The sequence below is a fragment of the Buceros rhinoceros genome, unplaced genomic scaffold (genome assembly GCF_000710305.1).
Source record: "Buceros rhinoceros silvestris isolate BGI_N320 unplaced genomic scaffold, ASM71030v1 scaffold8183, whole genome shotgun sequence".
Lineage (NCBI taxonomy): Eukaryota > Metazoa > Chordata > Aves > Bucerotiformes > Bucerotidae > Buceros > Buceros rhinoceros.
The window spans coordinates 72,530-99,550 of record NW_010401780.1 but is presented as its reverse complement, the minus strand read 5'-3'; the positions used below and the strand labels follow the sequence as shown (position 1 = coordinate 99,550).

General features: G+C 41.9%; 1 protein-coding gene across 2 annotated transcripts in view; it reads right to left on the bottom strand.

The window, feature by feature from the left end:
- Nucleotides 1-1,360: 1,360 nt before the first annotated feature.
- MARCH8 (membrane-associated ring finger (C3HC4) 8, E3 ubiquitin protein ligase) overlaps nt 1,361-27,021 on the bottom strand; it is a 75,371-nt gene continuing 49,710 nt past the window's right edge. Inside the window, exons 2-7 of one of the 2 annotated variants that reach the window (XM_010132380.1) lie at nt 22,356-22,406; nt 11,287-11,366; nt 10,128-10,973; nt 8,084-8,264; nt 4,196-4,343; nt 1,481-1,785 (exon numbers count right to left, since the gene is read on the bottom strand). In XM_010132380.1, coding sequence (XP_010130682.1) covers nt 1,481-1,785; nt 4,196-4,343; nt 8,084-8,264; nt 10,128-10,973; nt 11,287-11,366; nt 22,356-22,406 — 1,611 coding nt within the window. Of the gene's footprint in view, nt 1,786-4,195; nt 4,344-8,083; nt 8,265-10,127; nt 10,974-11,286; nt 11,367-22,355; nt 22,407-27,021 lie in introns of both variants that reach the window. The other variant, XM_010132381.1, reaches the window with a different exon arrangement.

Here is a 27,021-nt window from a genome sequence, read left to right as displayed (position 1 = left end):
GGAAAGTCAACTTTCAAATATGGAGGCCTCAGGGCTGATGTTTTCATGGGGCTTTGTTTCTGCTCCAGTCACACTGGGACTTTGGTTAAATGAGGGCTCGAAGCTGGACAGTGGTTTGGTGAGGCAGATTGGTCAAGTGAATTAACAGCAGATACCCCAGGCTTTGACCAACTCTGTCTAAAGCCCTGCAAACAGTTTTCCAAGCTGTCCCTCTCAGGCTGACTAAGAAGCCAGCCCCAACTACAAAAGCACAGGCAGAACTATTCTCTCACCACGTAATGCATCACATCAGGACTAAACCAAGGGAGGTACGTTTAAACCCGTCCACTTAATGCAATGTTTACTTCATAGACTATGATCTCGGCATCTCCCCTGACAACATCAAATTCTGGCGTAGTTCATATGACACTGCGTTAAAGAAGGAAAACTAATTTCAGCTGCAATGACTATGTATCATTTTTTTTCCAGCTCACATTTTCATCAATATAGCAACAAACCCTTTGCCAATGCTTTGGAATGAAAGTTACATCAGGTTTATAAGTGCAGGTGTATTGATAGTCTGACCTGTTGGGAAAAAAAAAAAACCAAAACCAATCCTCCAAGCAGAGCACTGAAACCATTATGCATTGAAAACAAACATCGTACACATCCACTACTCCCCACACACAAGTCACTAGTGCAATATCCTTCGAAAAAAAATTGTTCCTCAAAGCAAAGCCAAAGAGACAGAGTTTTTTAGTGTTATGTTTAGTAAGATAATGTGGGCATGTGTTGGAAATCATAGGTTGGAAATATTTTTTCTTTTTTTTTTTTTTTTTTGATAAGGCAAGAGGTTTATGTTCCAGAAGAATAGATGGGGTAAAGAATGAAGAAATGTTTTGAAAATGACACATTCTTTCAAGTTTCATTCTCATTTGACATACATATTACAAAATAAAGATTTTTAAAAGTGCTATATGCTTTATAAGTCTCATCACAATATGTAAAGCAAAATTTTACACCTGCTGTCCAAAACATAATGTTAGTGGCAGTGTTAGTGGTAGATTAGACTCCAGCTCTCCAATTTCCCTCAATGTCTGGGACAACCTCCTTCATCACACTTAAAGAATGAACAAACAAACAAACAAACCCCACTCTACACATATACCAGAATTATTTAGGGTCATCTTCTAAAGTCACAGACTCCATGAAGCTGATGACAGTTCGCTACTGGCTTGCTTGATACCAAACCCAAGGCTCATTCTACTCAGTGTCCTGGGGCTCTTCGATCAGCCAGACAAAGTATTGAGAGGTATGCAATCACGATGACATTGACAGATATGCCAAAGAGATTTTTAAAAATTCAACAAAAAACAAATGTAAAAAAATTCACCTGCCAGCCCTCAGCTGTTAGCTGATTTTAAAAAGGTAGAGCAGTTTGCAGTAAACAACAATATTTCAAATCTTCAAGGACGTACAGAAACACCCCTCCCACCAGCAGTCAGACGTGAAGGATTTCTGCAGCACAGTCTTCTGGATCTGTGTAATGTGAAGAGTTTGTGTCTGAATGGTGAACCCCAAGCATTTCTTTACTTTCAAAGTTTGGCTCCATTAGTGCAGGTTTTTCAAAAATATTCTTTTTGCTAGTTTCTGGACAGTTTTGTACATATATTACTCGGTTATAAGCTTTAAGTCTCTTCCATAGCTGTATGTACACTTTGCATTGTACATACATGAAAAGAAGTCCTCCAGTGAAACCAATAGCCACAACCACCAGCTTAGTCCAAAATGGCCACTCTAGAATCCCTGGAAGAAAGAAAATATAAAAAAGAAAGAAAGAAAAAGGACCTGGTCAATATTGGATTTCAAAAACATTCTGTAAGGAAACTGCCACAGAGTTTGTGTCATGCAAACTATTCTTATTTTTCATCATTTTTTGGTTTTGGCCCTTTTTCTCCCCTTAGATTCTTTGATTCCGCCCCCCACAATTGATTCTCTGTGCCTGAGCACTTGTGCAGCACAATCACAAACAGAGTCAAGGCAACAGCCAGTAATACATTTAGGTCCTTTTACACCCGTTTTTAAATAAAAATTGGATCAGATTATGAAAGGGATTCTACGGCATGGCTTACTCTTCATAGCAGGAGACTCAACTCAGTGACCCAAGAAGTTTGTTCCACTCTGTGATCACCCAGTACATGGAGTCATAGTCTTTAAACTCAAAAAGGAACAGCTGTTACCATCTAGCTTGACATGTTCGTTATGCAAACCAGTCAACTTTATCTGCATCAGAGCCAGTAACTTGTAGTTAAACTAGAAAGTCTCTTGTGATGCAAAACTGCAAGTGTTGGACATGCTGAAGCATTCTGACAACCCTACCCTCTGTCATTAAAAATTACCACCATTACTTTTCCTGAATTTGCCCAGTTTGAATTTTTAGACATTGAATCTTGTTACATCTCTATCAACCATTTATTTAATTACAGACTATTCATTTTATGTATCTTCTGCTTCCATAGGTTCTCTATCCACCCGGGCTCTCTCCTCTTTAAAGGTAAGCAGCATCACAAGATGGATATGAAATCATGCTGAATCACCCACCATCAGGTTTCAGAAGATAAAATCATGGCTTTCCAAGTCTTCAAAGTTTTTACTAAGATTCAAGCCAGTGTTCTTTTGGAAATGCATAGTAGTGCGGGAGGAACGAAAATGTTTTAGTCCCAAAATACAAAGGGCACTGCAGCATGACTACTGATGAAATCCCACCCATGATTAATAGCTGAACCTCCGATTCACAGGTGAGCTGATGCCATCTGTGGGCAGTGATAGTATATGCTTGTCCCTCTGCAGACATGACTGTATACCCACACACACTCCCCATGCCTCCCAGCTCACCACAGCATTCCCCAGATTTAGAATCCAAATGAAGGGAGCAAGGAAGGCACTATAACATGTACTAAATATTCACACTATTCTCCCTATTCACGTCCATCTACTGTATTTATTGGCTAAAATAACCAGGAGATGATTAATCTTTGAAAGCATATGCTTTTCATTATCATATGGAAACCTTAGACTAAAAGGCTAGCCATTTTCACCACACTTGGAAGAGATGGGGCTGGACAGAGCAGAGACTAGAAGATTTCATTCAAAGCACCTTCCTGACTGAAGTCATGAAAAATCAAACTACAGCCCGAGTGAGAAACGACAGCAAAACTGTTCACTTCGAAGTGTGAATCTGCTCTGGAGAGACTGTATCAGCTCTGTGGATTTGCGAGTTTATTGACACTCAGCTACCTCCCAAGATGATGCTCGTCAATTGCCAGCAAAATATTTTCCACCTGCATGTCCAGTTGGCATGGAGTGCTCTGTAAGCAAGGACAGCCTGCCTTCTGATGGCTCCCAGCCTTGGCAGATACTCCGTCCCTTCTGTCCACACCTTCAGGGACAGCTCAGCTGCCTGAGAAACAGTTTTGTGACGGTTGCAAATTTGCAGCCCAGCACACTCAAGGAAACAGATTTCGGTTTGGTAAGTTTACGGCTGGCATTCTAAAGAAAACCTACCATTCAAGAAGTTAAGACATCCCTGCTATGGGTGGCAGGTACTACATGAATTGCAGTGCACTTCACCTCAGTTGCGTGTTGGAGGGAGTCCTAAGATCAACCGGAAATTCTTCTGCTACAGGCACAACCACTCATAATATTTTCTGCAGTCTAACACAGCTCTCACAGGAAACGTGCTAACCCTCCGCACAGATGAACAAATAGAAAGAAACCTTGTTGATTTACCTCAGAGATTTGGGTTTAGGTTCCGCTTACTCATTCTGGTTTTTTTAAAACTCTTCTGGTTTTGCCCAGTTAAAAGGTAGCCACAGCAGCAAACAAATCCTTATGCCCTTGTCTGCTCAGTAAGTGTTCCAATCCAAAACTAAAGTGCTATTTTGTGTCTGGCTGCAGTGGATTAGCTCTCATACCTGTGCATTTCACAAGTGCAAACTAAATTAACTTGAAATAGACTTAAAAAACACCCACAGATGAATTTACACTGGTGAGAGTATCATTTTAGACCTGTGCTTTCACACCAACCCAACCTCAGGCTAAAGCTGACTAGTCTAAGTATAAACATTACTTGCACACTCACGTTCTGCACCCTCTCTGCATTCAGGATCAATAATTACTCAGGGAGAGTAAGTGGGAAGATAAGCAAGTAACATACCAGTAGTCTGTCCCTGTTTAATCTCTTCAGCGGTCCTGTCTATCAGAACGTAGAGAGACCACACAACGCAGGTGATGGCAATGATATGGAATGTTACAGAACACATGATCTTCCTCCTCTCACTGGCTGTCATCTGCAGCTTCTCCCACTGGCAAGAAATCCAGAAGCAAAGCAAGAGATTAGGCATTTATGTAGATACTAGAGATTTTAAAAAGAGAACACTGGTAAGAACAAAACCCAGGCAGGAGACCAGTTTCCTCCTAACATGGATTTTAAAAGTCAGACAGCATTCTTGCTCTGACCACAGCACGTATGGGACAGCTGACAGCTCCCCCTGCTGTGACGGGAGCCCGTCCCGATGCGGAAGGGGACCTCCAGTGCTCAGCTCCTGGCCAGAGCCTCAGCACAATGTCATTGCACCCTGCTTAACCCATGCAGGGGCAACTCCAACACAGAGGGAACCCCCAGCGGTCAACAGCAGGTACACACAGTCACAGTGAGCATTGTGAGTAGCAAACTGGACCCTTGCTGAGGAAGGCATTCAACAAAACACTGCAATAAAAGTGGTACATGATCCAATTGACGGGTGTGCATATGACACCTCACGCTGTGTTCTGTTAGTGTCCCTCGGTGCACAGTCAAGGCTGTTTAGTTCACACCTCCTTCCTCTGGGGGTTTCATTCAATCTTCACATACATTTAACGTTTCTTACAGCAGCAACACCCATATTCTATTTTCAGTGTTTCAAGTGCACTTAAATACATGTGCCCTAAGAATATATAGCAGAACTGGGATGACAGCTTTTGTAAGTGAGAAGATGCAGCCAATTAAATCCCCAGACCTGCATCTATCCATAATGCTTATACAGCCCAAATAGAAACCACAAAGTCAGGTTGCTGTCATTTAGGAAAGATAGAAATAAACAATTATTATAGCCATTTACAATATGCAAGGAATAGTTCAACAACAGCTTTAATTTTTCTTACCTAAGACTTCTTACCCAGAAGCCTTTTTCTAATTTTTTTTTTTTCCAATTTTTCTCATGCTTTCACAAAATACATACTGCGGCATGTAAGCTTCTCATACACACTTACGTGTTTCTGGACAGAAGCATTTGATGTCTCTTAGAATAAATTTTAGAAAAAGAGGACTTTGAAAAGGAGTAATGTCGAAGAGAATGAGGATGACCTGAATGCTATGATTGAGATGACCCATTAAGTTGAATTATCATTTCCACTGCTACAAATCTAAGAATGGTTGAAACATGAAACAGAAATTGTGATCCTCTCTGTCCTGCTAACAAACAATTTCTTTGGCCAGTCCAAGCCCCATCTCCCATTCTGTGGGCATCCAAATATCATCACGGCACAAGAATCAAAGACTTCCAGTAATGGCATGCTAGACTCATGTCATGTTAGAAAGCTATGTTCTTTCAATCTTCCTAGAAAAAGATTCGACAAAACGTTCCCTTTGGATGTTGTATTTTAAACAAAAAAATTGCTTTTATGTCTAAACAAAGCTGTTTATTTTTGATAGAACATATAGATTAATTTATTTTGTCAAAAAGAAAGCATGTGAAATCTGTTTAAGAACGCTTTTACAGAGCCATGAGGACTTTTGTTTTGATTGATTTCTATTTCTCTTTTCTGTTCCACAGCTGAGTTCCTCTGATGGACAATATCTCCTGTGAACTGCTGACTCCACAGCCACCGAACCAACCCGCTCCACCTCATCTCTTCAAGAGGTATGACTGCACAGCAAAAGGCAAGATATTCTGCAACATATGCACTACCCCAGAGAGGAAACTAGAATCTGTAGGGTCCCTGCTGCATTATTGCAATGACACAGCATGTGCCATTTCCCAATTAAAACAGTCACCACTTCTGGATTTTTGAAGTGTTGTTAAGACAAAATAAATCAGTAAAAAAATTAGATTTTATGTCTTCTTTTCTTTTTTTTTTTTTACATTGTAATTTTAAAATGGAGCATCTGTCTCTTGTCTTCATTCACCTTTACTTGAACTGTGACATGGTTTTTTTTTCATCCTCTTCCCTTAGTAATTCAGTACATGAACAGCACAATACTGCCATACAACCTGAAGACGCTGAGAAAGTTTAATTCCATTTCTACCCTACAGATAAGCACAAGGCCTATTATTTGTTCCATCCTGTCCATAATCACCAGTTTCAGGCTGTTTTCTGCTGACTGACAGGATGCCGTAAAGGCTGAGTTAAAGATACAGAGGCAGCTTATCTTCTGGCTGCAGCTGAATCCCTACAAAGACTCTTTAGATATATCTGAGAGGTAAATTCCATCTTCTCCTGTTTATGGGTCTGTCCCTACCTTCTGGCATCTGGTCTCTTTCCCACAGATGACCTGTTTAGATATAACTAATGATGCTGAGTGACTCATTTCTGAAGGTGCCCAACAGCTTTTCCTCACAAGGCACAAATAGTCAGAAAATGTCTTCCACCCACTTGAGGCGGAAAAACCACAGGAAAAAAAAAAAAAAAAGGCCAATTTAGCCAATTTGCCAACTATAGCAACTCTTTTTACTTGGGATTCTCTGAAGTAATTTCTTTAATGTTCTGTGGGTGGGCTGTGCAAAGAACTGCCTGAGCAGCTAACAGAGCCTGTGATGGCCAATACTGCAGCTCAGAGGTACTGTGCTCTGTGACAAGGTGTTACCAAGGAAAAATCTGCAGTCCTTAGAAGGCAACAATTCGCTGAAGTCAAAAGCAGAAGTCATCCTATCAACCAAACATGTTAAGCTATATGCTTTGCAGACTGTACATCCCCATAAACATAAGCGGTGTTTGAAATCTGCTCTGCTTTCTGCTAGGAGTCAGTCACTTTTAGGAACGGGACAAGTTCTGACAACACCTTTCGGATGGCTGCGATACGGACTGCCCAGCCTATGTGATTTAGGCTCATCATAATTGAATGCAATGTTTCTCATTTATTCTAGTTCCAGACTGAGGTTATTGTTATTAACCTCTTTCACTTTGGTAGATGGGGCAAGATTTGGCTGTGCTAACAATACCAGTGATTTCCATCTCAAAATCCTGATGGTAAGGACCAACTGAAAATGAAAGCCCAGAGGATGTGGGAGAACAAAAACGATACAAGCACAAAACTGGCCTTAAAATACAAGTAGCATTTAAGTATCTATGCTTTAAGTCACCAGATTTAAGAAAGGTATTTTCTATTAAAAAGTACAGGTTCTAGCAACCTGAAGTTCTAAAACCACGTCATTCACAGGCTAAGAAAGTCTAAAAACAAAAAAACATTTACTGGTGAACCTTCTTCTACTTACACTGCAATATTTTCACTAAAAAAGGTTTGCCCCTTTAAAAAGAAAAAAAAAGCTACAAACTTTAACCAAATTACACTCAAAAACTGTGATTTAAAGTGAGTTTAAGCTGAAATCCTCATATATACAAGAGAACTTAAAAGCCTGTAGTTCTCAGTGCAGCAAACTAAAGCAGATAACAGTAATACAAAACTCCATATTTAAAAAAATGTGGAGAACTGTGTATCAAACACCTTTTGTGCATCAGCTCTAAAATGTAATTGTAAATAAAAAAATCAAGTTGTTGCTTGAACTTATGTATATGTGTGTATGTATAACTACATTCATACATGGAGAGCTGCAAGGCTACAGCAGATAACTCTAAGAGCCAGATTCCATTAATGTTGAATTTTTCAGTCTCAGTGTTGATTTAAATCCTTTTGCACCTATACAAAACTGACCAGACTTACCAAGGTGCCACAGAACCATGATAAATACATGGGGTTGCTGCAGGCTCCTGGGCAAGGACAGCCTCTTTTCAGAGTGGATCTGTGTTTAACAAAGCACTTCCCTCGGGAAGCAGGTCCTGTGCCTACCTTCCGCAAAGGCTTCAGCTTTGTCTCCATGATGAACTCATACTTGCACAGTTCACAGCACCGCGTATCGGAGCTCTTGATCCATTGCTGCAGGCAGGCTTGGTGCACAAAATGAAGACTTCCCGTGCAGTGACAAGGGGTAATCAAAGGGCTCTCATCATCTCCTTCACAGTGACAAATCCTGCATCAGAAGCAAAGCTGCTCATTAGGAGAAGAGTGAGCAGAAAGGAAGTGGAAGAGGCATGTAGTATCTGTGATCACACACGGCTGTCCATTGAGGATCCTGAGACACACATATCAAAGGAACGTGTTCCATAAAGGAGCTAAAACTAAAACTCCATTGCTGCACAAGCACATACACAGGCACAAAATAATCTGAGCGCAAACACCGCTATGTAGACAGCTGCTTTCTAACAGATGAGGCAGACACACAGAGCCTGACAGAAATGCAGTATCCAAAAGAAAAAGAACAAGGTAAGAAATGACACTGCAGCTAGAACAACAGTACTTAACTGGAAATAGCATTTAAACAGATCAGACTGCACTTCAAGACAAAATATGCAGAGAGAGGTACAGCTACTCATGGATTATGATCTGAAACAGAACATAAAACCAAATTCCGAAACCAATGGTGAAATAGCACAGCCCAGTATCATGAAGAGTTAATTTAGATGGCCTAGATTTTGCACAAGTGACTGTTTCTAATGCCAATTGCTGAGATGGATCCACACTGCAAAGCTACAGCACTATATCCCCCAAAATACACCTACTCTAAATGGTCTGATGCTTTTGCTATCCAATTCTCACTCTGCAAGAGCTGCTAAGGAAGCACCAGCTCTGCAAAACTCCCCATGTCCCTCGGTCTAACTGCACCGACAGCAATGACACCTGATATAGTGTTACCATCAGGTGCTGGCATTTGATTTCCAGCTTCAATTTATACACAACCCTTGGGTTGCATCAAACATCACAAAGTCCTTCTAAGAATGTGGAAGAATTGAAAGGGGGATAGCAGGGTACTCAGGGAATGAATATAAATTACTAAGCATAAGTGAAGTATGTCCTAGCATGTTGCCATCCCTCTCTGTTACTGAAATCCCTTACTGATGTGTGGCATCTTGCCTCTTGTGACCTTGCTGATAGCTGGCAAGTGGAAATGAAGGAGTGGGTGGATTACAACAGCATTTTGTTAATGCCAAGCCAGTACGGAACTAGATTTTGCTAGTAATGAGGGAGGAAATCAAATAATATTGGCAAGTACTAACAAAACCAACTTCAGAAAGTGCTGTCAGGAAGGCTGCTCCTCAGCCACATTTTGGAACTGCCGTGGGGCAGACCTGCAGACAAGTTACCATGAAGACAGTTGAGAGCTAGCTGTTCCCACTACCTGTGCACATGATTAATCCTCTGTAACTGGAACAAGGACACCCACGCTTTTTGGACCTCACACTGCGGGCATCACAGAGGCCCACCAGTAACACCCAGTGCTTAGATCCCCCTTTTGACAAAGGCATCCAGAAAGTCCTTTACAAATAAAAACTGTGTGGTGGGATACAAACTGTGAGGAAAAGACGAAGAAAAATAATTTTAATCTATATTGACCTGATCTCCGAAGCAATTTTCAAACAGCCTGTTTTCCTCCTGACTGCCCACCCTCTGACCAAACCAGCAGTGACTGTCAGGACAACACTGCTCATTAAGACATGTTCAGCTTGGACTTCAATATGCGTAGCTGATTCTCTCATGATATTCCCAGTTTGGGCACTGATAAGAGAAAAATACCATCTCAGAACCCCAAACCTGAAACAAACTGCAAGAGAATTTATTTGACTCCAAAGGAAATTCTTTTGCTTAGTAGCCTTGTTAAGTGCATCAGAGGGGTGCAGGGCAGCAACGAGAAGGTGGCATGCTTCAAATCACACATATTAAAGCAAGGTGACAGGGTGAAAGAAAAGACAGAAACACCACAAAGGCAGGAGAAAGCAGAACAGTCACCACTGCACATAGGAGGGCTTGAAGGTAGGCGGTTCTCTGGTAAACGAACCTGCAGGTTTCCCCCGATGTGGACACAGGGGAGAGAGGGGGGAATTTTTCTGAGAGGGGGGAAGGGCAGTCAAGGTCACTGTCCTTCTCAACTGAACAGAGCGGTGCCCGCTGCTCTTTTGTTTTCAATTTCACTGAGGTGCTGTCCTCAAAGACGTCATCATCTCCCATATCATCAGAGCAGAAGTCTGTGCTTTCCACCAGCACGCTGGAGGATTTCTCAGCTTGGAAGTGACTGGAATAGCTCTCCAGTTCGTGGAACTTATGCAGGCTGCTGGTGCTGGAGGTGTGGGAGAAGGAAAAAAGGTAACGCAACAGTTTTTTGCTCCTTGAGGTGTCATGGTCCACTTTGTCCTCCAGCAAGGGGATGTGTACAGCGCTGTGGTTCTCTGCTCCTCCCGATGCAGTTGAGTAGTTGGAAAGGGAAGGGATATAGGAATGCTTAGAACTGCTAAAAGAAAGAGGCCTGAGATTCAGCAGTTTCCTCTCTTTAAGATGAAATTTGTTAATCCTTAAACACTGCTCCTGAGTCGGGGTCAATTTGCCTTCTGAGCGTGTTCGCTCCACATAGTCAAAGCACTCACTGGTGCTCTGTGCCTTCTGGTCCACGTCATTGAGGGACTTGGAGAATTTCAGAGCGCGGGTGGGCTTTATATTCTTAGCAGACCTGAGTGCCTGGCCCCGATCCTGCTCACGGGAGTTTCTCTTTGCTGCATGTAACGTATCCTGACAGATTACTGTCACAGTGACCCCTTGAGTCAGAGGGCTCTGGCAGTGAGGATTTTTCAAGACAACAGCGGACTGCACTGGACTGTGATGACAACACTCAGAAAACACTGCACTGGAACTGCATGCAGAACAGTGGAATAAAAGCACAGAAAGTAAAAAACAATTAAAAAAGAGAACACATATAATTAAAAGTGAAGAAATAAGAATTATGGCTAGTGTGGGAACAGCAAACATAGCAGGGCCAAACAGTCAGTGGGATTCAGTGTTAGAAGTGGAAGCAGTGTTAGACAGCAATCAAGTCAAGCAAATGGGATGCTTCATATGGGAACCCCACATCGCTTACTTCCCATACATGTGCTTTTTCATTTTTGTTTTTCCTTAATTTGAACCGCATAGGAGCCTCACTGAGCCATGCAAACACCACACTTTACCTGCAGATGTCCTGGTTGGATGGTGTAACAGAAGTCCGAGAGAAGCTATGAGGGGCAGAGATCGAGGTTGGACTTCCAGCCTGCAGTGAAATCAAAACAAACAAACGAAAAGCAAGTCACAAGTCGGAAGAGTTTGGTATGCAGAGAAATCACCTTCAGGGTTAAACACAGCATATGGAGTGAGATATCACTCTACATCAGATATTTGAGGGCTGGTTGCAAGAAAGTGGTTTACTGTCAAATGCTAGAAAGGGAGGTGACTCAGCCTCATTCTTGGAAAAGCAGTGATCAGAACAGAAATGTTTTCCCCCAAGGTTAAATGCAGCCAGCTCTGGAGCAGAACCTGCCAGCTGTCAAACACTGCACAGAACAATAACTCAGGAAATGAGCAATGCTACGGTAATTAGAATAATTAGATGGAGGTGTCCATATAGACTAGGTGGAATTTAGCTACCACATAATAGCTACTCCTTCCACTTATAATGACAACATGAGATCAGAGGCTTGTGGGTTTTTTTTTTTCACAAAACAGAACCAGCAGTAATTCAGTTACTCACACACTATTTGGGAACATATTTTCCGTACTAGCATATGCACATGAGCACCATCTGCCAAACCAGACCATTCCCTGAAGTACTCTTTATACTTTGCGAGGCCTTTCATCCTACTCTCACTCTGACAGGGTCTTCCATCTACTTGGAGAAGAGGTGTGGCAGCAGTTTGCAAGACCCAACAAAGCACAGTGAGAAACAGAATAACTGAAGTATTCAGAATTCAGCTGAACTAACTAAAAAAAAAAAGCTAAGATCTTGGCATATTTAACATAATCGACAGACCTCTGGCGTCAATATGGTAAGAATGATCATTGCCTCAGTGTTGAGACTTGATGGGCTACTATTACAGGTTTTTTCTGCCACTATATTCTGTGGGTCATGAATAGAAACTTCCTGACTTGCTAGAGGTTTTGGTGAGAAGCAGAGCTGCTTGTGATTACCTTATAACAGAGAATCCTTAAACCTGGTTCTCCCATGTTCCACAGCTGTTAGATAGGATTCACTGCTCACCCAGAGCTGCAAAACACTGCTTGCATTTCAAAATTCAAAGGTTTACAACTCTTTTGATCTGCAAAGCAAAGCCTGAAACCCAGGAAGAAATAACAAGTGAAGCGTCAACACCATGTTGGGCTGCACAAAGATCAGCACAACCAGCACAGACCTGGGCCAGACCAGGAGAGACCTCAGGTCGTGAAAGATGTGTTGCCACAGAAGCACGCTGTGCCTAGCCTCGTATTTCAGCCTGAGATGCCAGAGCTAGCTCAGTCATCACTGCTTTGATGATCTCTGGTCATGGTGCAACACACACACACACACTGTATCTGTCTCAGAACTCTTCAATTTTGTATTTAATTTATTAAAATTTAAACAAGGCCTCTGTAGGCTTTTATACTCTCATAGCAAAGGCGAGGTCCCTTGTCACACAATATACTCTTCTTTCTTTGCAAGGGAAGATGGGTATGCACTACTTTATAAATACAGATACAACCACCATTTTCTGTGCTACAGGACTCATATATTTAGGTTTTGTTTCTCTAGCCAACAGCACTAGAGAACGCAATGTATCTGGCCTCACACTGAGATGTCTCAGGTGCACCAAGCTGAAAAAAAAAAAGGTATCCATTTACAGCTGGGTCTGCAAGAGTTGAGGGCAACACTCAAACCTCTTGATCCGTAGCAAGATGCTGTAACTTACTTCCCATGCTACCCATCCTAGCTACATGCATAGAATAAAAAACAAGTGAATAACCTCGGGCCAGAAAGCAAACTGAACTATGTTATGACTGTGACAAAACAAATTAAAGACTTAAAGATCAATTACTGGCTTTCTCCTGGAAACTATGGTTCTTTACGTTTTATACCACCTGCACATGCTAATGACAGAGGATGCTGATCATACAGTGAGGGGAAATCAGGTGTTACTCGGAAATATACTATTCAGTGCTTAACCTTGCCTAAAAGCAGGTACTTCTCTGACTTCAAACCCTATCTTTTAAAAGCAGTCTGTGCAGTAGTTACTTCAAAAAAAAGACTGACAAGTTAGTTAATGACCTGACACACTATAATCTGCTGCTATAATTATGCAAATGAAAATTAATAAGACTTAAATAATGAATTATTTTAAAAGACATATTTAGCAATCTTCCAGAAACAAAACATCGAACCAGTAAAAGAGCATGTTGCATTCTGCTACGGAAACAGAGCCATATATTGTTGGAACTGAAGTCAAGAATCAATTAATAAATCTGCCTCAGGTTTTATGTTACAAGCAGATCACAGAAGGTAATCTGCTTAGAATGAATACAACCTCTCTACCCCTTCACTCTAGCAATGAAGCTTTCTAAAAAAAGACAGCAGTATATATGACGTGACAGTCTGATAGCAGATTACTAGATTCAGTGATAGCTACAAAGTGATAGATACTAGATACAAAATTTTCCTTCTGAAATCATGTACTGGCTTTTTGATCCAATTGCCCAGCACCAAAAAGCGATCAAGTCTTGTGACTTGGGAATTCACAAGTTGGGGACAAATTGTGGAATTTCATTTGAAATTCAAGCTCCCTGTTCTGTTTCTAGATGCCAGCACTGTTCCGGACAGCTTGCAAAGCCCCCACATCTGAGGCACATTTCCTTTTCCTCCTGCCTTCCTGCTTCAAAACAGGAAGTCCTTTGCTCCATCTTCATACATAATGCAAGCGCAACCAAAATACGAACAGAAGTTAACACACTTGGAAAGGCACCACAAAGTGGAGTTTACACCCCACCCTCAGTTTAAGCTAATGTAAGCTGTGGCTACCACCAAAAGACAAGGTTCAGTTGGTCTCCAGACCCTCAGCGAGCCCTACATCCACCTTTCCTCTCACGCTTTTTGTTCATGAAACTATTTACACAGCTGCACTGCAAATCAGATTAGGATAGCGAGGTGAGGTAAAACTAACCACTTCTTTTACTGAGCTTGTTTAGTGCCAGTCCTTTCAGCTGCCAGAGGAACATCAGTCGGTTTGAGCAACGAGCCTCCAATGGTGAAGGACAACTCACTGACAAGAGAAGAGCACAGTAAAATACAAGCTGCAGCCAAGAGCCCAAGAAGTAAGTTGTGCCAGTTCCAGAAGCAGACGCTGACTAGAGCTTACCTGACTCAGAGACAGCAGCTATCAGGCAGAGAGATGCCACAGAAAAGAAGAAATACTGGCAGTATTGGGCCAGAACAGGGCAAAGAAGAGGCAATGCGATGGGTGAATGCAACTGAGATGTGAGTACAGCTAGCCTGGAGCTCTGGTGTTGCTCCCATGCGAGGCGAGGCTCTGAAGAGACAGGGAAAATGAGCAATCAAAGCCTTTACCACCCTGTAGCTTCTGGCACATACCTCACCCTTAATACTCCAGCAGCAGCCTCCCAAGTAGCCTTTGGCTGAACTGGCTATTTATGATGGCAACAGCAGTAGTAGGTTTTAAAGCATTCCTTGTCATAGGAGGTTTCTGCCATGCTCGTTATGTCATAGGCAGCCTAATCCTTGACAGCCTGAATTCGACCATTCTAACCCCAGAATCACGAACTGATTCTCTGTACTTTCATGCCCTTTGTGTGGAGGAGTATCACTTCCAAAGACAAGCCTTGGAGCTATGTGCCCGTGAGTTACTCTGTACAGCCTGACTGGTTGCCTAAAATAGCTCAGGACTAAAGGTCAATATTTAGTTAATTGTGTATATTGACAGTCCCATCTAACGCAATTCAGTGAGGTCACAGTGTGACCTTCTGCACTGGTGGTCAGATAATCACGGCAGCTCTGAAGGCAGCAGTCCCTGGAAGCCTACAGCTTTCTGGTGGGTTGCCACCAGAAAGATATATATATATATAAAGATATATATGTAAAAAGATACACATATGTGTGTCTGTGTGCGCTTGCATATATATATCTGTGTGTTGCCATAATTGACTGTTCCCATTCCACCCGCATTCCATGAACAGTGTGATCTGTTGGTGAAAGGACTCAGCCTTTTCTGGTTGTGATTACAAGCTGCACACTAAAACCAAAAAAACCACTCTGCCTCAGAAAATAAAGTCATCTTTGAAGTAAGCCATAGTGGTATGGCTTGGGGATATTCCAAGATAATCTGCTTATCTGAGATGGCACTTCAGGGTATAGTTGCTGTTCTCTCACTCTGGGCTGCACTTCAGTACCGTAACTTTTAAAGAACAGGTCCTGTCACATTCTAAAAACCTAATTATTTGTTGAAGGTAAAAAGTTAGAAACAACCAGAAGTCCTCCACTGACTGGAAGTCTGAAGGAAGCAAGAAAAGGTTTTCCCTCACACCTGCAAACTTCATCATTTCTAGATCTCACATGAATAGGACCAATACTGTGGTCCTTCTATTTGTGCTAGAATGACACCTAGAAGTCTCAGCAAAGGACCTGGAACTAACATACTAAGAATACATTTAATAACAGAACACACCTCCCCTTTGGGCAGACAAAGAGTTAGAGAAAAGAAGCACAATTTTAAGTCTTTTACTCAGGAGGAACTGCAACACAAGGAGCTTCAGACAAACACAAATTTAGCAACAGAGCAAGGAGTCAAACACTCTACAACCCAAATTTCAACTTGGCATTTTGGTTATGGATTTGCCTTTATTTTACACTGTGGGGAAGCCTTTTCAAAATTATGTTCCTTTGCTGGGCTAAAAAGAAATATATATATAAAATAAGAGAGCAATAAAAATCCTAAAAGGAAGCTGCACCTGTGGTCAAGAAGACTGATGCTAAAAGGTATCTCAAGCACCACTAGATCACTGCAGCATTTTCTGTCTGCCTCCATTCCCCATCAGAACAACAGGTACAGTGATGGTCTTCTCTACTGAGCCAACTCCAACTACCACCAGTCCCTCTGGAGACTAAAGAAACACAGCTAAACCATAGTAGGTGTTGACCGAGTGGAGACATCTCCTACCGCTGCCCCAGAGCTGTCCTGTCGCCAGCACAACCAGTGACTGAAGCCCACTAACCTTAATCCCCGCATGACAAGCAATTCCCCTGCACTGTGATGCTTTTTCATCACCAAGAACACAGGGCTGTGATCTGTTGTGGGTCACTGGGAGTTTTGGCTGAATCAGATTTGTCTCTCCTGGTCTGCTATTGACACATCAGAACGATAACGATGAACGTGGCGGAAGCACATGGGAATGACAGAATCAGAGGGATGATTATAACACCCTGTGTTTTAGACAAAGTCACTGCCAAAGAGCTGTGTTCTCTGTCTCACGCAGATCCTATTTAAATGTGTAGTAAGAAGGTAAGACTGCTGCTAAACATGGACGTGGCAGGCACCTATCTTGCATGGTACATCTCCAGAGGCAGCAAAAGTGCCAGACTTTGCTTCCCCCTTAGTTTATACCACAGACACCAAGGCTGACCACCTCATACCTGTTCTTTTGACAGGATCTAGGTATAGACAGTGATCTAGGAAAGAAAACAACAGTGAAGGGGGCCTTGTGAGAAAAGGCAATGCACTCCATACTTAATCTGGCTAGTCTTCAGATAGGGAAAGGATATCTACAAAGAGACCCAGGAATCCAACTCTGTGCCACCCCTGCCCCATTCACCTCCCCTAGTTTTGACAGGGGCGGCCCCAGCCCAGCCTCTGCTGTGCTGAGAAGTCTTGAGCCTGGGCTGAAGGTGGGCAGGGAAGTCTCAATTAAACCCAAGGGACACATCCATCATTTCTCTCGAGCCACTGCAGAACAAATATAGTTGCTTGGCTCCAGCTATCCACCAGGATGCAACATATTTATGTTTTTATGCTTTTAGCAAGTGCTGCATTCCACATACATGCTGGCTGATGGCTCTTGCTGGAGTGCACTGCAGCTGTTAAGTCTCCAAAGCTCACCTGTGGAACAGATGTGTTTTTTTCATTGCATGCATGCCAGTGGAGGCCTCCAGCTGAACTAGCACACCCGGGCAGCACTGCAATGAGCCCAGTCAGCCATGCTGATTGTACTAACCTGACACCTGAGACTGCCAGAACAGGCCACCTACAGACGGACTGGACGTTTTGAAGTGCAGACAGCCCCCTGCTGACAAGCTCTTTTAAAAAGCTTTTCCAAAGTACCAACATGGCAGGATCAAAAATCAGTAACTTCTAGTCTTCTCCATTAAATTCTCCCTACCAGACTTGTGACATTTTGACTTCCACCACATATTGAAATCAAGTGTCTTCAGCTGGGATAAGATGCATTATTAGGATGGAGAGTGGTTAGAAAATTGGGGGGGAGGGATGTGACGGGACAGACGGAAGACACATGACTATGGAAAAGAAGCATCTGAATTTTCAGGATGATCAATTTTGCCATATAATTTTGAAAACAATTGATAAGAAACCAGCAGTCAGATCCTGAAGAACTTTGTTCCATGCTTTATATAACGTATGTGAGTATAATTAAAATAATGTCTAGAAACCAGGAGCGAAGCTGAAGTCAGCTTCCCCTCATTTTTTCTAAAGAAATCTAAATGAGGATTCTGGCAGGAACTTTCTCTAGAGATACCAGAGCAGAAGGCAGTAGACAAAGAAGGCTATCTATCCCTTCAAAATCTCCTCAAGCATAATTCGACCTGCCTGTAGCACAGGATTAATGTTGACTAAACCCAGTAACTATTGCACAGGTTCTGCAGGGAGAAGAAGATAAAAAAAAAAATAGCCCTTAGACTTTAAAATCTTCCTTAAAATACCTTGAATGGACTGAGGGAATACAAAAGGAAAGGAAACTCCTGCAGATTTCTCTTTCACAGGGTGCCCTCACGCCTATATGAAGTAAGAATCCAGCCCCAGGACAGAAGATTTATCACAGTACAGGGAAACTTGTATTCCTTATGCACATGGCTGACCATACCCCAGCACGAAATTACTTGCTCTTGTACATGGGGAAAAGAGCATACCTTAATCTTCACGTTTTCTGGTTTTTTCTGTTTCTTCCTTTCCCCGATAGCTCAATGGAAGGATTTTTAAAAATTTTTTAAAGCAACTTCTTTTTCCCTACCCCCAGGCTCATATACCTTAACAGAACATCTTGGAACAGCAGTTCTTTTCAGTAAGCCTCAGTCATCTGATAGAATACAGGATACAGAATACAGGATAGCTAAGCTCTGCAGCTGAAAAACCTGGACTGCTTTTCTACGGATGAATGCTCACTGCATCCATCAAAGCTTCAGGCAATAGTGGACGTGTGTATTCATATGCTTTTCTAAATCTGTTCCAAGCTGATGAATAGTCTAAATGGATTTTAAATTTCATAGCAAGCTTAGGCTACCACTTTGCGTCTGCACTGGCTGCCATTCAGCCCCAGAATAATTTAATGCTTTACAGTGTGCTTCTGCTCAAAAGATAAAACCGTGCAAGCCTTCAGAAAAGACAAACATTTACATTTGTTAAGGAGTGCACTTTCGACTCCTTTGCTGTGATCCCAGTATTAGCATTTTCAAACTTTAGCCCTTAGAGGGTCGTGAAAATTAAGACTACAAAGTGCTTCCCTCCAGAGCAATCAGATGACAGGAACAGCCAACAGATGACCTGAAGATACTTCCATATGACGCATCACCAGTTTCAGGATATACCAGACACTTTAAAGCTAAACAGTATCACTAATTTGAGGATAAGTGTTTGCAGACCAGCTTTGTTAGTGAACTGGTTTAACCTGCTTGTAAGCACAATTCTTTTATTTAAGAGCAGAGGGCACAAATTACCACCACTGTGAATATCCCTTTTTTGAATGCTCTCAGTGACTAGCTTTATTTCAGGGTCAATTTCATTTATATTTAGAGGACGAAGCTTCTATAAAGCTTAATTATTTCTCTTACATGATGAAGGCATTTACCAGTGAATGGTGGCTTCTCAGCAAAAATGCTGGCCTGGCAGCTGAGATAAGGATCTGGGCTGTATACCTCTGTGCCCGTCAGGTGTGTTTCAGTCACTATCACTGTGCTTGAACAAGGCAAGCTGGGAATCAGGCCATGTCCAAGACCCATGACTAGATCAATTCAACCTGCCTTCAACACTATTTTTTTCTTAAATTTCAAAACAAACATAGAAAAGATTCCAGAAATTCAAACATTTTGTGGGGAGCAGATTTAAAAGGAGTGTTTGAAATGGACACACCAAAAAAACCAAAGAAGGGCCTGGATGAATGCCACATCCCCCAGTGTGCAACAGACTGCACAAAGCCTGATGGCACCATATGAAGATCCTCCCACATCTTATTTCCTATTCCTTTTTCTGCTGCTTCTGGCCTCCATCCCTAGCCAAGTATTCAGGTGATTGTTTTTTCTTCGCCTGGCCACATGTACTACATCTCTTCACCTCTCTTAGCATCTGCCTCTTGGAGAGCTGCCTTTTTGCCCCTTCCTCCCAAGGGACAGCTCCACCTGGCCCCAGCACTTAGGGTCTATGTTCAGAGAGGTCTTGCTACCTCCAGCAGCTGATTTCATTTTTGGTGTCACCATCTGCCTCCCTCCTTGATCATGTTTAGCCCTAGGGCATTGCTTTCCTTGGTCACACAGAGTTAACGCAGCATCCTCTCTTGGCTAGAGGCTGAGTTCTGACTCAATCCTTTCTACTCACATTGCACCGTGCAACTGAGAGCAGTGGAAAGACGTAATGACATATCAGCACCAGAAAGGGCTTTGAATCAAGTGTCAGTGTCAAGCATTTGTAGCAGCTTTGATACACTGCTACACTGTAAACTAGATTTGGGTGGAAAAATAATAGCAGGGACCAGCCACTTGTAGGAAGTGTGATCACTATTTCTGTACACACACACCCCCCAACATATCTAGAAATGCCGCATATAATTCATTAAACTCAGTTTTGGTTAAATAGCTCCTCTTAAAATGCTGTAGTATCAACAAGCTCTGTGGACTCCATAAAGGGCTATACAGGCAGCCAAGCATTTCCACACTTTTCCTTTACACGTATTCAATCTGTCTTTTTGGCCAGATTGTTATACTATTCTAAACAAAACGCAAAGGCACTTTCCTGTTAAACCGCAGAACTACTGAAAAATTTTCCATGTACTTAAGCTTCTATGCAGCATCATACTAATATAATCATTCCTATTTTGACCCACAAATTGCTTGCAACAGCCAACCTACCTGCAAAACAGATTGTTGCAGTTTAGCACCGAACTGCCTGGATGTGCAAGGTAGCATTCAGCTGTATGAGGCAAAGCAGAAGACTGATTTCACTGATGGGACTTCCACTTCTTGCCCACTGTCTCCAGAGTGGAGTAGGTGCACAGAATGGATCAGACAGGGAGGTTACAGAGGAGCAGTAAAAACATAAATACCTCTGGGAAACTCATGTGTTCAACCAAAAAGTCTCACGTTGAACTGGCAAAGCTGACTTCTGTGCTCCTAGAGAACTTTAGCTTTTGCAACACACAGCAATCACATTGAATGTTTCAGTGTTCCCAGATGAATGCAAATATTGATGTCTCACTTGCCAGCACTCCCAGGGAGAGCTCTGCCAGAGTGCAAGGTCCTTTCCACAGCACTGCTGCACTACCTGTCCTTGATTAAGAACAACAAACGCTGCAGCTTTGTATGGGTACCAAACTGCTGTGGCCAAAAGGCTTATCATGCTGAATTTCCGACACTCTGGGAAAAGTACAAGGACACTTAATGATAAAATTACCACCTCTGCTGGACAATGCCCGAAAATCCAGTTAAGGAACCCTAAAAAGAGAAGAACCAGGGTAAGAAGGAAGAGGCACAGTGCCATTCTACAAAAGCACAGATGAGAAGTTGTGATCACATATTTCAAAATCCTTCAGTTGAATGCACATTTTCTGATTACCAACACCTTCTACTTTGTTAATACCTTGTGTGCTGGACAGTTACCCTGCTCATTACTTAAGACACCCAGTTATCCTGCCTTTCTGTGCCAAAGTGGAAGTTGTCTGTGCTCATATAAAGCATAAATTAAGTGCAGCCACTGTTTCCTCTGGTGGAAATAGGCATCGATAGCTTCCTATATCCTGAAGTAGCCAGAATAGACGAAAGGGACTTGAGCTTGTCGCAGCCAGGATGACTCAATTTCTCATTACAAGTCACTATTACCAGCAACATCAACTGCCACAGGCAGCAGGATCTCTCTGAAGATAGGCCTCAAGTGGCAGGGCCAGGTAGAGCTACCACTTGGAAAGAAGGGGCAATAATGCTTTGAGGCTTATGCACTCCATGAAAAATACTTGTCAACCAGCACAGCCTTACTTGCATGAAGGCTTTAAGCAATTGTACTTGTGTAAGCAAAAAGGTGTCAGGCTTCCAGCTAAATGAAAATCTTATTTGTAATGCAGAAGTAGGGGTAGGGTATGTATTGTAATAAGTTCTCTTGGACAGAAGATGCTTTTTTCCTAACGGCAAAACAAATCAATTGTGCTTTTGGTGTGTCCCTCAGCTATACTCGTGTGATGAGAACAGGTAGTGTATCGTGCTTCCCTTACAAGATCAGGGCCTGCAATAATAAACATTTAAAAATACTTACACATGCCCCGATAACAATGCATTTCATGGCACTAACAATAATTCAGTGTTGAAATGACAATAAAATAATGTATAACCTCATATCCAATACACATTACAGGACGCATGGCTATACGTATCTTACAGAGAACATTACATCAGATAGCTTATGGTATAAAAGAACATACTTGAGCACTGTTTTTGGAGTGATTTACCCCTCAAGATAAGATCTCAAGCATCTGTCATCTTTCTTGTTTCTACCAAGCTAAGGAGGCTGCCAGTGTGAAAGAGAAAACCTACCGTAGCTTCCATTTCATTTGACCCGTAGAGACAGTCTGCAAAACACCACAGTTCTAATGTTTCAGGAGTGACTATCAATGACAGACAGGCATAAGAAGCACTTTCTCTGGGTCACATTGTTGAATATATCACTCCAGTTTTGAAATGAAAGAAACCGCAGTATCCCCAAGTTTATCCAAGACTGAGTTATACTGAGGAACATACCTTTGAGATGTTACTAGAGCGGCTCACGGAATGCCCCAAAGCCTTCTCATTCTGAAAGAGGAAGAACATGATCACTGCAGCAACAAATCACAGTTATGAAGATATTTTAAAGCTGGTATTAGAAACCAAATCCATGGAGAAGGTCTTACAGCTGTGGCTTTTAGGGATGTTACTTCCATTGACATCAGCCTGATTTATGGTAATCACTGAAGTGCTTTGTTTGCTTAACAAGATAGTACCTTGCAGAAAATCACACAGATAAGTACAAACTGGAACACTACAACAAAGATTTCTTCTATGAATAGTGTAAAGCCCTTTTCTTACATGGCATCTATTTTAGAAAGGATATTTTTCAGCCCTGATTCATCTACATCTAAAGGCAAACATCCAATCACTAAAAGGGAAAGCTCTTGCCTAAAGAAAAATAAAAGTATCACAGTGATCTCTGGAAACAATTGTGAATAACCACATGCCTGCTATTTCAGAAGACGAAGCAGAATTACTGAAGAACTTCCCATTTATCACAGAACTCAGAATTAAACTGGAAATATCATACAAAATGGAAACACAGAAGCTGCAATTCTCAAAACTAAAGTCAGTGACAACTGTATTTGTTACTTTTCAGTATGCAGATCCTGACTGATAAGGATGACTATCCTACCTCCTACCAAAATAAATTGTAGGTTTTACCAAGATATTTCATCCTTAAACAGTTCCTGGTTTCTGAATATTAGCTTACCCTAAGTGCTCCACTGCAAAGAGAATAGAAATTGCTCTGCAAAAATTTTTCAGCATAAAATCCAACAAGAAATACTTTTTTCAAAACAAATATAAACAAATACTTTTTTCTGAATTTCAAACAGGGAAAGCTGCAACATTTGGTTACAGATCAGTATCTATGCTCCTGTAAGTCTGTGAAGCTGGTATATAAATTGGTTTGAGATTTCAACCCTCTAAAAAAAGGGTAAATTTGCCACTCTCTCCTATGGGCCCCATGCTGGGTAAGAGTTTCTAGAAATCCATCTTTTCATCTGGGATTTTACGAAGCACACTTTTTCACTTAGATTCCTGAAGAGAATTTAACCTAGGAGAGACACGTTGGCAGCATCCTCTTTCGATTCTCATTAGCGCTGACTTATCAGGCAGAGATTGACATCAGAAATCCTGCATTAAAAAAAAAAGCAACAAATCCAAACCAGTCAACCGCTATTGCTTCTAGATCAGCCTGGATACAGCACACTGGTTTCAGACCTCCTGCTATGGTTTGTTACAATTCAAGTGACCTCCAAAGACTGAAGCCCACAACAAGTCAGCCTGGCTGGCTGGGCACCCACATGCTGCACACACATTTTGAGATCCCCGTGCCCCTAGACTCTTCTTCCTATGGCACATCCCCAAAGCAACTGAAAAGCTTTGTGCTGAGAAAAGGCAAAGCAAAAACTTCAGCACATGCTTACAAATGCAGGCTGTCCCTTCCTTACAACACTGGTTACCTCTCAACACAGTCAGTCCTGGGCACTTCCTCCCTTAAAAACATGAGGAAGCAAGTACAATGTTCTGAACTCCTCTGTATGTAGTAGTTTGAGCACCCAGAAGAGAATAAAATAGTGTTTCAGAAGAAGAGAGGAGAAGTAACCAGGGAACCCCCTGCCAGTTCTGACTGACAGCCAAACTAAAAATCAGTAAGGATCAGTTTAAGGTCTGGAATAGTTGTGGTCTAAATTACCATTGACTTGAATGACGGATTTACATACCGCAAGGCTGAGTTTGATTTTTGAGATGACTATAAGCTTTTGTTACATAGATACAGAACACAAACACCCGAAACAGACACAAACGCCTAAAGGCCCCTCAAAATATGGACATGATGCTTATGTAAAGACCAACGCTGGATGGGTCTACTGCCAGAACCGGTATGACTCCAACCGTAAAGGAAGGACCTAGCTGATTTCATCAAAGGCAGTGTAACTACAGCAACAGAAAAAAAAAAAAGTTCCTTGAAGATACAGAAGGCGGGAGATAGAAAAAAGAGGGCAGGGACACGTTCTCGTACTATGACAAAGAGAGACCAAGGCAAGCTGGCAAGCACAAAGATTTGCCTTTGCGTATGTGTGAGGTATGGGGGGAAGCCTGGCCTTCTAGGGATGCATGGGAGGTAAACAAGGCAAGGGTATGTGGGTCAATGGAAAATGATAGTGAAGAGCAGGATCCATGGCCAAGAAATCTGCCTGAAGCAACGCATACAGCTCCACACAGGTAACAGACTCAAATCCAGCCCTAGTCATCAAAGACTTCTGGGTAAAATTCCTAAGGACAAAATTAAACAGAGCAGAGGTTTATTCACGTTAATGCAATGTTCGCCAAATACGTCTATCTAGCAGAAGAAGATGCCTGCAAGGGAGCATGACGGAGCTTACACAGGCACCTGTGTTGAAGAGGATGTGCTAAAATTCAATAAAAACGAACAAGCTGGAGGACAAGACCTATATTTGCACAACACAGGAAATGATGCAGAGCAAACATACCCTTAGCCATGCCACAGAAACTAGTCTTTCTGCCTCTGCTCCCAGAACTGATTTTTATCTGATGGATGACAAGGGCTTGTAAGAGAGATGCTCATATTATCTTTATTGATCTATTGTTGGAAACTTAGCTATCAGAGGTTTCAGTCAGTATATAACTGTGAACAGTTGCTTTTGTTATTGAAAGAGTAATTGTTTTGAAACAAAGAAGTGGTCTTGAAAAATAATCCCTTAAGGGTTATGGAGTGCATGCACACACATATTTAAGTATCAGTGATATTTCTAAAGGACTCTTAGCCTCCTAAGTACTCTTTCACATCTCAGTTCCATTTACTGCACAAAGCTGGTACATCCACAAAGTCAATAAGAATTTCACTACAGCCTTGGTTGGCCAAAAGCTGTACTCCAAAGAGCTATTAACACTGATAAGGAGGAGAAACACCAACACAGTGATATTTTGAAAGAGTGACAACTGACCCAATAGCCACTACTGGATCAAACATAGACTTGCAAATAATACAGGTATTTTCTAGTCTGGTTGGTCTGGCAACTACCATGCAGTCCCATCACCCAGATAAAATTGCTTTAGCCCTTAGATACCAACTGACCCTGTCTTAGCCTGTCTTCTAATTAGAAGCGGATGTTTTTTGAAACAGCTGCTCCAACACTCACAGTTTACATACACACAGACTTTAGAATGTTTTGGGCTAAAAATAGACAAACAACTGACTTTCACTGTGCAACAGCAATTTCCAGTTCATTATAACCAGTCAGGTAGCATCCCTGCTGAAGGAACATGCAGTGCTTTATTGCCAGCTTCTGCAACAAAACAAACCAAAATTTTTTTTATCACTACACAGCAACAGAAATACCTCTAAGTAACACGGTTCATGAAGTCTAGCTGCGCTGTGTAATTATGTTTTACAAATAAAATAATAAACATCTATCCTTCAGGAAAAAGCTCTGTGGAAGCCATTAAACAGAGCCAGTGCTTGCTGGTGTTTCTCATGCTGCAATACCGTAAGGATGCCATGTCATTAAGATAGAAGAAAGCTGTAAAGCCATGGAAGAAGCTCCTGGAATAGGTAGATTTTAATGACAGACACAATTACTAAATGAGGAGCAGAAGTGTGAAATAGATAAAAATTAGTTTTAAAGGCAAACAAAAAGGTCACTTTTCATGCTATTTCCATCATAGGTTCATTCATCCCGGGATCTTTTAGCAATTACTCACAAATTAATGATGACATGGGAGTGGCAAGGCTAAGCTTCTGTTATGGTACTATCACTACCCAACAAATAAAAGTCTTCAGAGACTTTTTTCTAATATGTTCCCATTGCAGAGTAAGACATATTCTAGTCTGGTAATTACGGCTACAAACAAGCTCTCCTTCCCTCTTGCAAAAGAATTAGTCTTTGCACTTGAATGAAAGGTCAGGACAAATGCAACATCTGCCAGCATGGCCATACAATTATCACCAGTTAAAGCAAGTGTCATTCTGCTTTAGCAGATCAGTCTTTCTGTACGGGATAATGGAACCCTGCCTTTCAAAATCAACCTACTCAACTAGAACCACCTGGCAGGCACTTAAAAACCAAGAAAACTAGGTAGGAAAAAATTACAAGTGCAACTTGTAACTCCTCCTGAGCCACTCACTGTCAGCTGCTGCTCTGAGGTCCCCATCAAAGTCTGGCTCTAGGGAAACAAAGAGGAAGGCAGAAGCAGGGAAATGACTCAAAACCAGAAAAACTGCTACCCATTCCTCAGTGACATGTTTCTCTAAACTCTGGATGCACTTGCTTGCAATTGTCTGAATCCCCCTCCCAATTTTCCTTTCTTTTTCATCTTCCTTTTGAATTTGCTCCCTACTGTGAGCAACTGAGCTGTCTCCTTCCTCCAGCAGTTGCTCCAACTCACATCTGCTTTCCTGCAGGGCTCTTCACCTTGCCTTCACCTTCCCAGCTCATTTTCCCTTCTGTCACCATTCCTTGGTTACTCTTGCATGCTACCTCTCCCTTCTCAGTTCAGAGATCTAGAAGCTGACACCTCTCTCTCCACCTTCCATTTTACCTTAGTCTTCCATATTCAGCACTTTATTATTTCCCTGCTACAACATACTAATTTTCCACTAGGCAGAACAATT